This window comes from Manduca sexta, chromosome 20 (genome assembly GCF_014839805.1).
Source record: "Manduca sexta isolate Smith_Timp_Sample1 chromosome 20, JHU_Msex_v1.0, whole genome shotgun sequence".
Taxonomy (NCBI): domain Eukaryota; kingdom Metazoa; phylum Arthropoda; class Insecta; order Lepidoptera; family Sphingidae; genus Manduca; species Manduca sexta.
The window spans coordinates 69,507-88,694 of NC_051134.1; the positions used below are offsets into that span (position 1 = coordinate 69,507).

The following is a 19,188-nucleotide window of genomic DNA, read 5'->3' on the forward strand; positions in this document are numbered from 1 at the left end:
GGCGATAGCCTAGTAGGGTGTGGAACGGACTGCCGAGACGAATGTCCTAGTTCAAATACCAAGGGCACACACCTCTGACTTTTCTAAAAATCATTTGTGTATTCTTTGTGAATTTATCGTTCGCTTTAACGGTGAAGGAAAACTTCGTGAGGAAAACTGCACATCTGAGAAGTTCTCTTTAGGAATTTTTAAGGTGTGTGAAGTTTACCAATCCGCACTAGGCCAGCATGATGGACTAAGGCCTAATTCCTCTCAGTAGTAGAGGAGGCCCGTGCTCAGCAGTGGGCAAGTATATAATACAGGGCTGATATTATTTTATTATTATAAGTCGGAACTTACCAGCACTATTACTTATATCATCTTTAAGCTGTTTTATTGTATTTTCTAAATCTTGTTTTACTTCTTGTTTACTATTTTTGAGCCATTGCAAAGCCCCACAACATATGCTCAAAGATTTACCCTGAATTAGAAAAAAATATTTCAAATACATTACTTTAAGTGTAAAAACATTGCTGTTGCAGTAGAATACTCACAGTTCCAGTAGGACTTTCAAATATACCAAGTCTTTGTTTATCTATTGTAATATACAGTTCTTTCATAAACTTTTCTTGGATAGCGTATGGTTGAAATGGGAAAGAGAACACCGGCTCCATAATATTTCGTTTAATATCCGGTATCTAGTCCTTTAATAGTTCTTTAACATAAAGTTATAAACACCAAACTGAAAATAGCAAAACATTGAGAATTAGATTGAAAATCGACCAATTAATAACTTCGCGCGAAAATTCACGACATGACAGTAAGTGACTAGGTACCTCAGGTAAGCAGTAGGTAAGTACCCATTTTTATTTTTCTAACAAAACGTCATGATAACGTTATTTATAAAAAAAAACATGTTATAAATACTTGGTTTCCTGATTTTTTTTATGTATACATATCAATTCTAAATTACTATTTGTTATGTTTGGCCCTGTAAAGTTGGTGTTAGTGGAACAACTACCCTAACGCGTAGTATTTACTTTGCCTGGCGCTAGCACGTAGTAAGTGGCAACACTTTTTGTAATTATGTCATTGTCAAAAACTTCGCCTGTCTGTGGATGGTGTCTCAAAGCTGGATAAATTTAAATAAAATTAACAAAATATAACAGTATTTGAAATTCCATAACTATTTATAATGTCACACAAGTGAGTACAAATACTGGATACTAAGTACTATTTCTTTAAAAAAAGAATACAAATGTGTAGTAAGAAATCTCAAAAGCAAGTGCGTAAATGGAAATGAGAGATTGTCTGATTGTTTTTCCAGCATTAAAATCCTCCCTGGTGCTACAGTATGCGAAGACTGCACTTTAGAAGGTGATATAACTATTGGCGGAAGCACTGTGATACATCCGCGAGTTACCATCATTGCCGAGGGTGGCCCAATTATTATTGCGGAATATTGTATAATTGAAGAATATTCTACCATCATACATAAGTGAGTATGTTTTAATATAATATTCTAAAGCTTATATGCTATTGAGATACAAATTTAGGAGGAATTGAAAGAAATAAACATTAAGCTAAAAAAATGGTTTTACAAAAGCAATCCAGTAATTAAAATAAAGCTACTCAGGAAAGAATACAATAATGTTTTTTTTAATAATGCAGAAATGCCCAGAAAGTTCCGTATAAGTTTGTAATATTGTGTATTGTTATATGTTACAGAAAGAGTGATAAACAAGAAAATCCTCCCAAACCATTGTTCATAGGAGCGCACAATGTATTTGAAGTGGGATGTCGGCTGGAATCTCCATTTGGCCATATTGGAGAGAGCAATGTGTTTGAGTGTAGATCATTTGTAGGAATGGATGTGAAGATTGGCAGCGGTTGTGTTATTGGTAAAAGTTATATAAAATTTTTCACATTGACTTAAAATATGTAACTTTAAGTTTGTAATTTGTAACTTCTAATATATAACAGGCATGTGCAATTTTAATATAAAAATAATTTTAATATATAAAAGGCCTATGTTCAGCAGTGGACAGCTGTAGGCTGATGATGATGATGATGATGATGATGTGCAATTTTATGATCATTGCCATGGTTTCACTTGATGTCAGTATTTTTACAGAAAAGATGATTTACAATTCCTTCAAAACTTTCTGTGGTAGTAGTAAAACAATTATTATACAATTTTCAGGTGCAGCATGCAGCCTAACTGCACCTCAGACTCTAGCTGATAAGACAATCATCTGGGGATCAGAGCATCATAACAGGGAGGCCCTAGAGAAGCAACCATCACAACTCCTACAATTAGACTTTTTAAGTAAAGTGATGCCTAACTACCACAGGCTTAGGAAACCAAATGTGCATAAACGCCAACCCTCATCACGGCAATCTCAAGAGTCTTCTCCAAAACTCTAATATGTATTACAAATATAAAAATATTTTATAACTTGCACTGCATGGTATGTGAAGTGAGATATTTAAAAATTCAGCTTAAGGCGATATTTTGTTTCGGCTTTAATCTGAGTAACTAAACAAGTATTGGCAAGTAAAATTTAAATTCACGTCTAGTTAGTGATTAGTTCTCGCAGTTAAAGAAAAACGTAAAAATAATTAATAATCATGGATTTTTCTGGCCTTTAATTAAATTATGACGCTAATTTTTAAATGGAACATATTGATGATTATTGAAAGTGATTCAGGTTTATAATTAGGTAAGAAACATAAAAGAAAGCATACATTTTGATATTATCTATCGCGCCTACATATTCGGAATATTTATGGTGTTATACTGCAATAAATTAATTCTTACACCTAATAGCAGCTGACACGGCATAGCAAAACTATAAAATATGCGTGAAGTATGAGTTTCAAAACAAACATACTTATTGATAATTATTATTGTGTAAAATTTTTCAAACATTATTAATGCTACCTACCTATTTATTGCACGTATTTATTTTTTTTATATAAAGAATTATCAACATTTTTTTTATCTCTGACAACACGAAACAAGGAATAGCAACACCGAGATTAACTGTCGCTTGTCAAGAAAAATTCATAAAAAAATTGTGATGTCCTCTCGTACGGAGAGTCATCGATTTCTTTGATTTTGAAGAATTTTCTTTTCTTACGCATACAAATTGATTTTTATTTGTAAATCATTTTAGTGTATTTTGTTACTTTTGTTTACATAAACAAAATCTGTTGTTGCATATTGAACATTAATTGTAGGACGTGCATATAGGACGTTCGATATCTTTTATCTACATGTATATGAACTGACGAAGATATCCAATCAAGGGCTGTGAGTAGATAGTTTTGTTTTCGAGTAACGCTACAATATATTCACAAAACGTAGAGTAATCGCGGGTTGGATGCGTAATAAATATTATAATTAGTGTGCAGTCGCCATGTTGTTGCTTATTTTGTGATTTTACGCTGGGCTGTTGTGATATGGGTATATTGTGTTGTGACGCGGCAAGCAGTGTGTGAGCATGTTGGAGGATGTGCCGGTGCACGGAAGTCGGTCAGACTCCCGGAACGCGAAGTCCTCGGCGCACCAGAGGAACCTCAGTTTGGATTTTAGGTAAGTTCCTCTCTCTGCCAACCGTTGTTTTGATCGAGGTAAAAGTTCCATTCACCGACAACCGCGCCTAAACTTTTTAATTGCCTTCATATAGTTTGTTGACGGCATGAGAATGTTTATTTGATTATGTTTACACGGTCGTACTTTCTATTTTTGCGATATACGTGTTCTCCATAAGCTCCATAAGGCTCTTGCCTTTGAAAACAGTTTACATGTTCATTGAGCTGCGGCGTAAATTAGTTATTTAAATTATGAAGGAATATTATTAGATGTTAGCATAGAGTGGTGGTGGTAGAGCACAAATTTTACTGAATCTAAAATAATGTTAAAATTTTTTTTTTGTTATTTCCTTATATATGCAACCAGATATTTAAATGTAAACAATGTCACCTTGCAATGCATATGTTTCAAAAATTACATACATAGAGCATGTTATAATTCTAAACTTGCTTTTAGTAAGGAACCAGTTTTGATTGTTCAGTCACATTTGAATTTCCAGTTTTCATAGATTTATGGATATTTTATTCAAATGGACACTATTAATTATTTTTAATTTCTAATAAAAGAATAAACATTAAAGTTTTATTCTCAGTACACATCTGGTATTTTTTTAATTATTTAATTTAAATTTTATTATTATGCCTTTTGAAAGTACAAAACATTGTGACAGTTTTTAGTTAATTTACTGAGTCATACAAATTACATCCAATGTAATGTTAAAAAATAATTTTATAAATCATAATATCCATTACATGTTATTATTTTCATGGCTAAAAATTGTTAAAGTACTCACATATATTGAGATATTAAAAGCAAACACTGTCTGAGAGTTCCAGTGTCTTTATTTCATGATATTAAGTATAAGGATTTGAACTTATAGTATACAGAAATTATATCAGAAATATATACAGTTTTCCAGTTTATTTATTCATAAAACTATAAGTAAGAAGTGAAATTTGAATTTATGTAACTCAATTTGGATTAATTTAAGGCATCATAAATATATTTTATTAACCATTAACTTTTTACTTAATGCATACACATTAGGTACCTATTTGTTAATTTTATGCTTAATATTAATAGCGTAATGAACCATTTTTATGGGTCATAAATTTTTACTAAATTATCACAACGCACATATAATTTGTGTACTATTCAGTGCATATATGTATTTGCCCTTGACATATAGTTATGTATGTATGAATAAAAATAATTCATATCATATCTGTATTGTAAGTATTTGATATCAATTTTATTCTTATCATTGCTATATACTAGTAGGTATTATTAATTAGTTTTCACCTACTGCAAGTAAAAATTGATAAGATTAAATATTTTTCTTCTTTTTTATACCATTTTTTTGTTAATTTGAACTTATAGTTACTCCAGTACTGAATAACTGAGGTATTTGTGGAACTGCACTACATACATTGACAAGATTATGTAAGAGATTCATCATTACTATTACAACTCCTACAAAAGCCTTAAGCTTTTCACTTAGCTCACTTGAATATAAATATATTAAGCATACTTATTATTATACTACTTACTACATCTGTGTAAGGTTAACAAGTACTTTTTTAAAAATATCAAGAATCTAGATATTTATTGACCCAGTATCATTTAAATAAGCTGTTGACATTTTAAATTAAAGTAAAAGTAAATACACATAGTTACATTTTCTCTATAATTAATGATTTATAAATGTGATAAAATTAAAGCAATAACTTTTAAATATAAATTATATATTTAAGAACCTGAACGTGTAATCTCTAAATGAGTTTTATTAAATTATGCATAATTATTATAATGGTAACATCACTTTCATAATACAAAATGCATAAATGTTGATAATATATGTGCATATTACAAACATTAAGTGATTATTTAATATATTGGAAAATTTTCCACTGACCTTTCTAAATTATAGAATAAACAAATTAATTAGTAATAATATCAAGTTATTTATGTGTGTTGCTTGATTTGAATTTATTATTTATCATAGAAATATTTTATTTTGTTAAATTCTTTAGGGTTATTTTACATTTGTCATAATATAATTATATCTAGATAATATTTGTACCCATCTACCTACCTTTTATATATTATTTGTTACAATTGAAAAGCACATTATTATTAAATGGAACAGTTGACTAAAATTTTGGCATCAGCTTGAGCCAATAATAGGTACCCAGAACTGTAGTACCAAGTAATAAATAAATCTGGTTTATGATATTAATATAAATATCAGATGTATTTTATTGTATGAACACAATGCTATGTTTCTTGTAGTCATGAATGCTGTATTTCCCATGGCTCAGCCTTTTTTTTCTGAATTTAATATTTATTCTTCAGGTTGTGTTATACTACTTCCTTATGAACTGATTTTTTTATCTATATTATATCTATCTTACATCATATATCTATTTTACATCAATGATTTAACTTGATTTGATTGCCTAAGACCGTGTCACCCCCTTTTAGGTGTACTTCAAGGTCTACTTTCAGGCTCCCCAGGCAGAGAGCCTTGATCAATTAATTCCATATTTAGCAGCATGCGAGTTTATTATATGCAGATTTACAAAATGCCTCTAAAAATCAATTTAGAGTATTTTTTAAAATATTAATCCACCAAAATATTCCTTATAAAATAATCTATCAGATAGTATTGGTTGCAAATTAAAATTACTGTATTAAAATCTACTATAGGTACTAAATTTCGCAAAATACGGTTAGCGGGCCGTTTTGCTGAGATAGGGTTTAACACATTTTTGTCATTCCTTTGTATACCTGTTTATTTGAAAGATAGTTCGCCCAGGCATTGAAAAGATAACGTCGATTAGAGTTTTCGACAATTTGTACATTAAAAGAAAGTACACAATATTTTCATAAAACAATTTATTTTTTTACTAACAATCTGTGGTCGGGCTTCAAAACTTCTCGACTCCGTTCATTGCTCAGGGACTCTCCCGAATGACAATTACTGGTTATTTCCTGTGCATACATCAATGCTAATAATGTAACATGATCTGTCTGTTGAAGTTTTACTCAATACAAGTGACTTAATAATATATAATATTCAGTATAGAGAAAATATAGGTTACTCAACTACACATATAATTATGATAGAATAATAAATATTATTATTTACGCGGCGCGTGCGTTATTACCTCATTGCGAAGGTATTCGGCTTTTTCATACATTCCAGTATATTGTGCCACGATTTTTATTCATACATTAAACTGTGTTTTGCTCTAATAAACGTTCATTGTGCGCCTGTTCTGATTTGTTTCTATTTTGTGCAAGCAATATGTGTACAGCAAGCCATCTTAATGTTTCATACAGTTACGAAATGATTACGGAATAATGAAGGTGGTATGTGATGTACTGTTTATGTGAGTGGTATTAACTTACTGGCAACGTAAATTGTGAGAGCGCTTCGTCTATCTAAATTTATATATTTCGTTTTAGTAATCAGAAATGTGGATCAACACATCAAAAAAAAAAATTTAGGTGTTTAGAAGGAAAATAATAATGTGTGTTAAAATAAGTTATTCCAGCCCTGACCTATATTTCAACTTCCAATTCACAAGATCAAAGCAATCGTAGCAATTTATATTTCGATCCAGTAAATACTATAATCCCAGACTGCTTACAAAACGATGTATATCAAACTTTAAAACTTCAAATGGTCGTTTTGTTTTCACAACTCGGAATCCACAAATTATCCCAATTTCACTCAGCCGCTCTCGCCGCATTCCGGCTCGCGTTTCGTTGTTTAAGGGTCAGCCGAGCTGGCGTTATGTAGGGCGAGTGTTTGACCGGCCGCCTCCGTTCTGCCTAGGCCAGGTGAATGATCGGGGGCGAAAGTAAAAGTGGACTTAGTCTCGCCGCCGACGGAAACGGCCGACGCGATTTCCTTACCATTTACTAACACCACGCGAATTTTCCTAAACTGCGGTGTTTATTGAATCCCCGTTCAATCGACATCTCGTTTAGCGTTATTGTCTTGTAATAGAGGAAAAATGGCATGGTTTATGGTAATTTATTACGTTGCTATGACAATGCATGTCCGGCCACCTGCTTGAACGCGGTACATTATTACATTAAGTGCGTTGTAAACATGTAAGTTGCGTTCTTTTCGCTTTCAAATTTCGATTTAATATCTGATGTGCTTTATTATTATCTTTATTTATCCAACATACGAGTATCATTGGTAATTTTCTACCTCCTTATATTGTTTTTGAATTAGTTTCAAATTCGAATTTATCGTTTTTGCGATCTCGTATAATAATGTGATGACTTTGGCTTGCAGCTTCTCAAAAAAACCTTTAGCAATCTCGAATAATCTGTTTTCATATTAGTGAAGGAATCATTTGAATCGGATTATTAATCTTGAGATTTCCTCCATTGAGGTTCGTAGAGGTTACATTTTTATCATAACTATAAATAGAAACGTTAGTATGTCAATTAATATTGGCACGATATGCTTCTAATGCATGTGTAAGTTCCAACCTCAAACCTGGTTATAACAGATAAAATTATAGTTATTTATCAATCGACTCTAACGAACTATTTGTTTGAATTTATAAAAAATGCTATACTCAAATTATATTAAGTAAACAATTTATACATTGAGGCCGCGCAGTGTCGTGCACTTTGGAAGAACTATGTTATTATTCACAACTGTGAACTCGATTATTACCGTGGCGGGGACAAAGAGCACCATCGCACCTTTTATGTAGGCATTTATTTTGCATCTCTGCCAAGACTACACGATACACTTTCGTCAACGCGATATTCACAATGGACACAAGGTTGATAAATTGGCGATCTTCATTTATTAAATGCAAGAACGTTTTTTGTTTCAAAATATTGTGATTGGCGAGTCAATGAAATTTCAATGTTCCGGGTCGCGTTACCCTTGGTGCATATTTCCTTTAATGTCTGCATTGATTTCAAAGATTATTCGCATGATTACACTATAGAACTGCTCTTAAATTTGACAATGTTATGGTTTATTTGAAGGTCAAATAGAATGATTAAATAACTCGGCTCGATCGATTAAACGTAATTTTTTTTTTAGTAATCAATCAATAGATAACAATTGTTTTTAGAATGGAATGGATGTGGCCTTGCGGGCTGGTGTGCGTTGGACCGGCCAAGGTAAAGCCGTTAGCTAGCTGTGGCCCGCGACTTCATTAGCATGTACATATTACATTGCACATACCACTTTCATTTAAAACTGCTCAGTATTAACAAAAACGTGTCTAATAATTCAAGAACATACGTTAGATGGTTTATATCCAAGTTCAATGACACTGAACACGAAACTTACAACGACAGATTTTTTATCAACAATAACAATCAATGTTTTAATTGTTATCTAATATTATAGTGATTAAGGCTCTGTTTCACAAATGCTACTCGTTTGATGTTTGTTTCTGACTAGATGCTATCCGTCACATAAATGTATAAGCCGAACAAATTCAAAAATCACACGCTAACCTATGCTCCCAAATAAAATGAGTATTATCTAAATAAACTGTTTTATACGATAACTGTCAAATCAAACTTGATTGAAACTTGTGAAATGGGCTCTCATTGATCTACATTTTTCCTAACCTGAGTACTAACAAAATTAGGATTTGCCATTTTCATTTCGCGTTTAACGTGTGAATGAATGCTAAGCATACATCTCCACACTTTCTGATTTACGATATTGTTATGGCGTTCGTGAGTGGTACCAATTTGAGGTAACGTAGAAGGTGTGAACGCGTTCGCGAATTTGTAAGTTTTTTTTTTGTTCATTTCATGACCATCGCGGTATGAGAGAGTAGTCAGTTATAAACAGGGATTTTAGATTTACGATAATTGATATTTTCTGGAGAAAAGGTTCATTTTTATTCTTATTTTAGGGTGATGGTCGTAATTGAGTAATGCATTTTCCTCGTTCAGTGTAACTCAAGTGTAACTTAAAACATTGCTTTAAATAAATTTTTAAACAAAATAGGCAAAATCGCCCACATTCATACACAAAGTATGAGATGTTATCCGCACTTCTATAAAACATGGTGTACGTCTTCGATGATTCCAGTCAGTGTAGTTAGGTGAATCGGCTTTATATTATAAATGTTGTAGTATAAAGGACTGTTACATTAATATTCACTTATTTTAGTCTTTATTGCGTTGTAAATATCGCTCATTATCTACTATGTTAATGAATAAGCAATTTTAAGACAAAACATACAAATCAGTCAAGTTTCGACCGAATAAACAAAACCAATTAGCAAGAACAAGCGATCGCATTAAGATTTTTAAAGCGAGACGATTACAAGGCGATATTGTGGATGATTTGAAGCAATAACCTCGTCATGTACAAGGAAAATACTTGTAGTGAGCAATGGTTTTGTCGTCGGTCGCCAAGAGACATCATTGTGTGCGATATGGTACTTTGTTGTTCTTTTTGTACGTCTTTGTTCTAATTTGTTGTTTCGTAGAACATCTTTTTAATTCAAATTCATTTTAAATGTTAATACCGAAGTCGTTTTTCTTGAAAATTGCATTGAAGAATTTGAAGTAATTCTACTACGAACTAAAATTGGAGACATTTAATTTTCCCGACAAACTATTTTATGCTTAACAGCCATTTGCGCGTCACTGCAGTTTGCTCAAAAAATCTCTGTTAATCCTTTAAAGTGGACGTTAACCCGTCTAATCTCACAGTTATCAGACGACAAAGCTTGTTAATTCTGTAAGCTTTTTAATTTAGCTACTAGACTGGTCATTAGTCTACTTAGTTTGTTCCTAGAAATAGTGTAGCTATGTTGTTAATAGGTACATTTTTATATAAGGTTTGTAGTTGAATTAAATTAAATGCATGGATGCATAAAATTAACTATAAATTTTAAAGATGCATAGTGATCTTATAAATTTTGCCTATATTTTCTTGAGATTTTTGACGAGGCTATATACTGTTAATTTGAAGTAAATACAATAAAAAATTGAAAGTCTCTCCAAGCGTAACCTTTTTCGTAAAACCTTAGGACAAAATTTAATGATACCTATAATTACTGTATGCCATTTATGATCTCAAATTACTTTTTACTTCACTTGAGGATTTTAATCTTGTGTATCGTAATTGCAAAAAGTAAGCGAATTTAATTATAATTAACTACATAATATGATCGTGACCGGTGGATTTGTTGAATTTTCTTTTTTATTTGTTTTTGAACGTTATCTTTTCGAAAATAAATTGCGCGCATGGGACAATTTTTAATTTCCTGGCAATGGGAACCCGGAAAAAATAGCTACTACAGTAATATTGCGCGTAAAGCACACACCCGTTCCATTTGTCGAGTTAGGTTCGCATTCCATTCACACTGGTGATTAATTTGGCGCCTCCCTTTAATTACACATACCGGACGAATGAACGAGTAAACGCACTTTATCAATTATCCAGTTAATTATGTTGACCCTATAATGGGCTGCGAAATACGGCGCCGAGGAATGCGGCGAGCTGCTGGCTTCAATGTCCACGATTAATAAACGGATTTAATTATTCAACGAGTCCAACATAACGTGACCCGTGCTGTGTCCATTCCACTTTTTAAATTGGCATTGCGGACAAACAATTTCATACTGAACGATAAATTATTCCGTCGACCGGTTTTATTAGTGGGTGTCTGATAAATTTGGATAGTAATTTATGGACATGCATTTTTTTTTTGCAACCAGTCCTCGGTATACGTTCACCGGACACCGATATGTGATACCGATTCTGTTATTCGTTTGTGAGTTGTCCTTCATTTTAAACGTTTGATTCCGTATTTTTAAGTCACTTATTGTTGTAGATGTTATTAGCTATGAATGAATGCAAGATATCCGGTTTGTTTTAAAATTGAGTTAATATACCATGTGGCAAGCAGTCTCACGTATTAGTTATTTTGATAAAAAGATGAAACACGTTTATGATCTGAAACGAATACAATATTGGCATGTAAATCGAGTAAGGCCCAGTTACGATTTCTGACCGTGATCACAAACTAGCCAAACATGCCGCATCGTCATTGTACTTCACAATAATCACGATTACGCAACAAACAATTAATATAAACTATGTCTTAGAAAAAAGACGGCTCATAGCCGATGCGTCATTTAATCAACGATCTGTCTCATTATCCTAAGAGTGAATAAATTCCAATGTTATTGTGGTTTCGCGAGTCATGCGAACGTAAGCTGATAAGTGCACGTGCACCGAACACAGTACCACGTGGTCTGAGGTCGGCTAAGTCGTCATGCGTCCTGTTTCGGCCACGAGCCGGGCTAATTGATTTACAACGATTGTCACATGTTTTTTGAGCCGTTTACAAGGGCATGGGTTGTTTGTTTCGTAAAATCTTCACGTGCTGTCAAAATTAAGTGGATTCAAAGGTATTGTATAACAATACGATGAAACGGTAATGAATTAGATCAAGAGAAACATATGGTTGTTTTAGTTGAAAACAATGCCTGGTTAGGGTTTAAAAATATATAATAAGTGATTAGCTATGCAGATACAATACAATATAATAGCATAAATAGGAAAGTAACTAATATTTTGTGCGATTGCGAAAGAACTATGTTTATTGTACATTATTTCTAGCTATGAAACGTATGTTATATATCTCCGTAATTGCCTAATATCCTTAGTCAATGTCAGCGTATATAATATTACGGTAATATAAATCTTGGTAACATTTTTTACGCAATAAATTATTGCAACAGAAGGCGTACTAATTTTATAATAGTTCGTAGTTAGCTTTGGCCTATATTTTCTTTGTGTAAAAGTGATTCCATGGAAAATATTAGACAGCGTTGTTTTTAATTTACTTTCCTTTAATGGAAGGTCTTTTATTTAATTATGCCTAGTGTACGATGTTGATGGTCATTTCACCTACGAAGACGCACCCCACCACTTTTAAAGGAGGGGGAAAGGGGATTTGATTCAAGCACTTTCCCCGACGCCGTCTGTAGTATGCGCGTGCACACATGTCGCTCACGCACTGTTAGCTATTAGGGAAAATAGTGGGGCGCGTCTTCTTGAACGAAATAATCTATAATTAGTTATGAATAAAAGACGAGGTTTAGTATACTAATGACGAATCACAAACGCAATACCTTATGTTATCTAATAATACTATTACTTATTTTTAAACCACTGTCAAAGATGCACGGTATCAGCAGCTTAGCTGATAACCGATATGAATCAGTTCAAATATCTAAAGTACTAAACGGCCTCGCTACAATTTTATATCACAGATAGGAAAATAAGCGCCTCAGCGATTATAATATACGATGAAACAATGATCTATAGCATTGACTCATTGATCTAAACGAAACGTTATATTTTATTCGCGCTTCTCAAATGTACTTAATAACCTTTGTACGTAGTGAATCAGCCGTACATCGGACTTGTTTACGTGCGCGCGTACTCATTCAGTACAAGTTTTATAAAACCAGTGTGTAATGCCACGTTATCGTCGCGTGTCTCTGGGATTCTGGATTCCGGGTACTACTGATGACTTGAAGCATGATAAAATGAACTTCAGTCAAGTGAAACTGAATGAATGTTTGACTAGATGTTGCTCGCGGCTCTGCGAGTGTGAAGGAACTTCCACGGTATAATAGTTCTATTGGCTAGTTGTGAGATGAGAAGTAGCCTATTGTTAATTACAGACTTGGTCTACCTTTGAGCGTGTGCCGAATTTTACCCGAGACCGTTCAGACGTTTCTGCATTTTTCACTGACAATAAAAACATTTCTCAAACTAAAACATTGAAAAACGACTACAAATACACAGAATGTTCATGTTATTTGTCCTTTTTTCCCTTCCTTTGTTTTGTTTGGATTATTGTTTTAATAAATTCTACACCACATTTTGCTTGTAACTATAGTAATTATTTTATAATAATATATTATTATGTCATTATTTATTAAAGAGGGACATATTATGACGAATTGTAAATAAATTAACTGTCCAAGTTTAGTTTAGTACTAGAATAAAATCTTACAATAAATATTATGTTTTAAAATATATATTATCAGATTTATTGGTACTTGATCGTTGATACAATTTCGGTATTTTAGCCAAGTTCATAACTTCAGGCTATTTATTTGACGGATGTTTCCACTGGATTGAATTAAATATGACGAGCTATAATACAAATGTAAATCGTCACTCGTATCACCAAAATGTATAGTTCATTTTATATTGGTTTTGGTATGCGATTATCTGCACTAGAAGTTGATGACCTTTGCCGTTACTAATACTTATGTAGTTGCTTACGTAGCATTGTTGCTCGGACAACAATAATATTATTATGATGTCACCTATTCGATTAACTTGTAATCTATAAATTTTCATTACCGCAAGAATATTTCAATATAAAATTAAATTCATATATTAAAATAAGATGAGCTATTCCCGGTTATTTTCTTATTGAAATAGATAAAAATCGTAGGTAGTCGAACAAAATAAATATAGGTACCAAAAATATATCTTCAACAATTTTAATCCGCTCATCTAATTCAATACATTATTCAGATACCGTAACTCGCCGTAAACCGCACCGTAAAGCAATGTAATATGTTTAACAAAAAGGCGCCTATCCTATATCGCTAAAAAGGGCATTGGTGCATTTTTCCTCAGACATGTTAAATTGTTGGGGTCTCAAGACACCAATAACGCTTTATTTGTTATTAATGATAATAAACGTAACAAAACGAGAGATTACAATTAATATAAGGCTATGTTTCAGTACTCCTCTAATAAAAATGTGCGCGTACGCAAACACTGCTTATTTTCCATACATTGAGTAATATTGATGAAAAAATTCCATTTGGAAACATATGTATTATGTAAACGTGTAACATGCGCCTTGATCGGTGGCTTACACTGTTACAACATTCAGCGTAATTATATCTAAGCTTGTAACACTGTTTTAATGAAGATGTACGTGCACGCAATGTTTTGAAATATTTCATTGAAGCGTAAGCTTTTGTTATGTTACTCCCTATGCCTAAGAACGCCTTTTATTTAGTAACATATCTTATAGATTAAAAAATATACTTTTTACAGGTGATAATAGAGATTTCGGAGCGGAATTCGTAAACGCATTATCAACCTGTAGACGGAGAAGTAGACATTCTGGATATACATCTTTGCCCATACGACAATAAAGATGGCATTTTCAGAGAGATATTGTTATAGGACATTTACACTAATTTGTTAACTGTAATATTTTGTTTGATCGTGTTGTATCTTATGCTATGAATCATATTGTTAAAATTGGTTCCTAATCGTTCTAATGTTAAAAACAATGCGTGAGTGGAGTGGTGAATGATATCCATAGATAAAAAGCTTGGTCGGAATTAAAAATTATACAACGTAATACATTTTGGTGAGTCATATCATGTACTTGTCAAGGCTGGGTTTTGGCAAAATGATATTAACGTATTTTTTATCATGATATAAATAATAACTGTTATAAAGTTGTTTACCTACTTTAATTTTCAAGAAATTTTAATATTATACCTATTTAGGACAGGATGAGTAAGGTTCACTGATATATCGATTGTAATTTGTTTTCGTGTGCAGCTTAGTTGAGACTGGAAAGGTTTGCCGAGACGAATGTAGGTTTAAAACCCATATACCTCTAGCTTTTCGAAGTTAGGTATGTAATATTTATCAATTATCGTTCGCTTTAACAGTGACGAAAAACATAATGAGGAAACCTACAAACCTAAGATTTACCATAAGCGTTTGGATGGTGTGTGAAGTCTGCCAATCCGCACCAAACCAGCGTCGTGGACGAAGGCCCAACCCTTTCCAGTAATAGAAGAGGCCGATGCTAGACAGTGTATATCAACACAGGGCTGGTATCATTATTTATTATACCATTATATATTTTGTGCTTCTTCTCTAATTTTAATTTTTTTTATGGAAAGCTATTTTATTAAAGGACTAGCGACCCGCCCCGGCTTCGCACGGGTGCAATGCTGATACTAAATACACTACAGAAAAACTGTGAATGTTGTATATAAAAACATAGCGGCCCGCTCTGGCTTCGCACGGGTATAACATAACAAAATAACAGTATTTCTCCACTATTTAATGGATGTTATTATACAAATAAACCTTCCTCTTGAATCACTCTATCTGTTAAAAAAAACCGCATCAAAATCCGTTGCGTAGTTTTAAAGATTTAAGCATACAAAGGGACAGAGAAAGCGACTTTGTTTTATACTATGTAGTGAAGAAGAAACATAAACAAGAAGTATTTCTGTTGGAAATAATGATTTGAAAAATGTCAACACTTCATTAAATACAATATTATAGTAACAAAACAATCAAATACTACTATTTGATAACATCTAGTTGTTAACTTCCTCACGTATCTTCCTAAGCTCAACACAAAACTCGTCCGAATACTTAAATCCAGTTCGGATGTACTTATAAAATAAATATACGTAAAAAGGCCAAATTTTTACTTCGGAATCTATACTTATCGCGTGAAAGGATGTTAGCACAGTGATAATGCTTTCCGTTGGTCAGAATAATTTCAGATTATACAATTCAGTTACATTCCGACGATAATATGCGGAACTTCTATTACGTTAATTGAACTCAAATTATGGTAACTAGATGCTGTTTGAAGCTGTTTTATTACTTGCTTAGACGTATTAAAGATTTGTTTCCTGTTTGCCGTTCATATCGATAATGCTCATTAATCATTAACCAATAGAAAATAATTAAGAAACAGTATCGCCATGAGAATGATTTGTACTCGTTGTTTCGAACCTATTAACAATATAATAATTGTTTCGTTATTTTACTTTGGCATCGACTCTGGTAATGTAGTTATTGTTTGATATGTCGGTTTGCACAAGTGTAGGTTACGCAATTTTAATATTTCACATTGATAAAATTTAAAAAAAATATCACTGTTCTGATGATTACTTTTATTAAAATACATAATATTGATGATTTAAGTTTAATAGGGTAAAACCTGTAATCTTCACATTTATTACGTCTGGCTTCTATACGCCGTAGGAAGGAATGCGGAATAAAAACTTCAGAATCACCAGGGAAAGTTCAAAGTGTTTTTACCGCACACCGAACATAAATAATAATGAATTGCGGAATGGGAACACTTGTGGCCATTTGAATATATTTTACATTACTTTCCACTTCGTTCAACCTTTTGTTTACCAGCTTACAAAACTTTACAGCGCTATATTCTCGCAATACTGTTTTTATAGTAGTACGTGGTTATAGACTGCATGCATTACTTTGTAATATAAAGAAAATATGTATCTACCATAGCAAATGGTGAACATGTCTCGGACATCACTATAATGTTTAACAGCTTTTAAACCGAGTAAATGTCTGTATGATTCACAAATATTTTCCCAAGTCTGTATTACTTTGTACTAAAACCCCTGGGTATCATAAGGTGGTTCAGGATATAAAAAATGCTTTTTTTTAAATCTTGGCAAGGCATAACGATTATGAGTTTGCTATATTTATTTTTAATGAAGATAAGCTTCATACCTCGTTCACGATTTGTTAGCCAATAATTAATAACTCATCAATCTTGCGTTGTTTTAAATGTATATCTCGTACAGCACAGAATGTAGCCACCTTTTGTCGTGACGATTGACTCATTTAATCATAATCTACGTGTTATAAAGGTGACAAATCGCACACGTATTTAATTGGTCTGTAATCTTAGATTTCTCGGCAATGTGTTGCTTCACTTTAAGAGCTGATAATATACCGACGTAGATTTAGAGCGTTAGCTCTATTCTTGACGTTTGTTAAGAACCATATTAATTTGTAATTTATGTTATTGACTGCAAAAAGTAATGATAAAAATAACAAAGTTTCATGACCACAATGAACTTGGATGTATAAATCTCTAAATTATCAACATTAAAAGTTTAAAAAATGGTTTGAAACAGTTGGCTTAGTGCAAGACTTAAAGATTTACTTAATGTGGAAACAGCGTGCTAGTTTATAAGAGTTTTAAGTTACCCACAGGCCGATTTGGCTAAATAATGTCTGCCATTTGGCAAGGCTCAGAGCTGACGGCTTAACCTACTCTCCCAAATATAAAACCATTCGGAAATATTGAGCTAAACTTGTATGATAAATGTACCGAGTTTAACTCAGACTTCGTTATATCACTGCTAAGAGGAAGGAAAGAGCTTCAACTTTACAGTTTTTCATTCGAGGATCATAACTAATGGTCTCTGGATGTCTAGTTCGAAAAAATGTACCCAGTTGTGGTATATTATACATATATAGGGTGTATAGCACATATTTATAGTAGTTAGAATACTTGCCACATCTATGATTTTTTTCAAGTTTATACTATTCATTCAAAATTTGATTAGTTTTTAATACATACAAATTTTTAAATACCATTTTGTATATACATTTTCTTGTGTTCCATAAAAGAAATTAATGAATGTACACCGTAGGTAAACTTCAATCTTCGAACGAGATTTCAAACTGTTCGTAAGTTTAGAATTTTCGGAATGGTTTCTCGTTTAGAACTTTGCTTAAGCGCAGTCGAGCCCGTATCTCCTAAGGGAGCAACGTCCTTCTATAACAGCGCTGGAAAGTTTCTCAAGTAGGCAATTAGCTCTCGACTACTGGATATGGTTATCATAACGGATGTCTAATGATCTGCTGGTTATTGCTTAGCGTACAAGGCGTCATTGTGAGCCAGCGACAGGCCCGCGCCGAGCCTTCCCACGGATTACTGTATCGAGGTCGTTTTATAAGTATAGCAACGTTTATTTGAATGTAATAAGGTCGCATGTGATGTATGACATTGTGGATCTTGTTTGTAATGTGAATGGGCAATTGAGAATATGAGATGTTGGTAACTAGCTGTTGATTGAATATAATAGTATTTCTTTTTCTATTTGATGAGTTTCATTGATCGTAATAAAGCAGTGGGAATTGTTATCCACCTTCTGGGATAGTCGAGTAAAAACTCGACTTGATATTGAATGAAACAGGTCTTTTGTTGTAGAGTTGTAACATAAAGACGACTTGGTATAAGATCAAGATTTTATAATAATGTTAACCGCATTCATATCCGGAGGTTCAAGCTGAACTTTTGGTAAATGTCAAGGCGAAGCCTTTATAAATTTCACTGTTCGAAATTACATTGTAATTAGCACCAAATATATAAAATAATTTTCGAATCATACAATTACTGCCGTATTCAATATTTTCTGTTTAAAGAAACTATTCTCAAAAGAAATTACATTTCACTTCATGAGGTATACTTACATTTTAGAAGCACAATTATGCTAGTATCGTACAGTATAAGTGAATAGATTCTGTAACACTGTTCTCTTCTTTACAAATATATACGGAAAAAATATTAAAATACCCTCAAGTTAATTCACAAATCCAAGTCTTGCTGCCAGAGCCGTATTCAAAGCTTCTATTTGTTAATAAATACATTTAATTTAGATAAGAAATCATGGAAGCTATCCGCTGCTTTGATGATTGCAATTTTCCATTCTCGTTTAATAGAGGGAATTATAAA

At 32.6% G+C, this 19,188-nt stretch overlaps 1 protein-coding gene and 1 pseudogene across 1 annotated transcript; both read left to right on the forward strand.

The window, feature by feature from the left end:
- The first annotated feature begins 1,042 nt into the window (after nt 1-1,042).
- On the forward strand, nt 1,043-2,494 carry LOC115449723 (dynactin subunit 6). The gene is made up of 4 exons (XM_030177602.2): nt 1,043-1,185; nt 1,307-1,477; nt 1,708-1,880; nt 2,183-2,494. Exons 1-4 carry the CDS (start codon nt 1,175-1,177, stop codon nt 2,404-2,406), a joined length of 579 nt encoding a protein of 192 aa, XP_030033462.1. The 5' UTR covers nt 1,043-1,174; the 3' UTR covers nt 2,407-2,494.
- A 513-nt stretch (nt 2,495-3,007) lies between these two features.
- Nucleotides 3,008-19,188, forward strand: part of LOC119189931 — a 51,735-nt pseudogene continuing 35,554 nt past the window's right edge.

Bases quoted from the DNA above. Each gene is read 5' to 3' on its own strand.
- LOC115449723 (XM_030177602.2), top strand. The intron at 1,478-1,707 runs GTGAGTATGTTT...TATATGTTACAG, and splicing joins TATTCTACCATCATACATAA to AAAGAGTGATAAACAAGAAA. The intron at 1,881-2,182 runs GTAAAAGTTATA...TACAATTTTCAG, and splicing joins TGGCAGCGGTTGTGTTATTG to GTGCAGCATGCAGCCTAACT.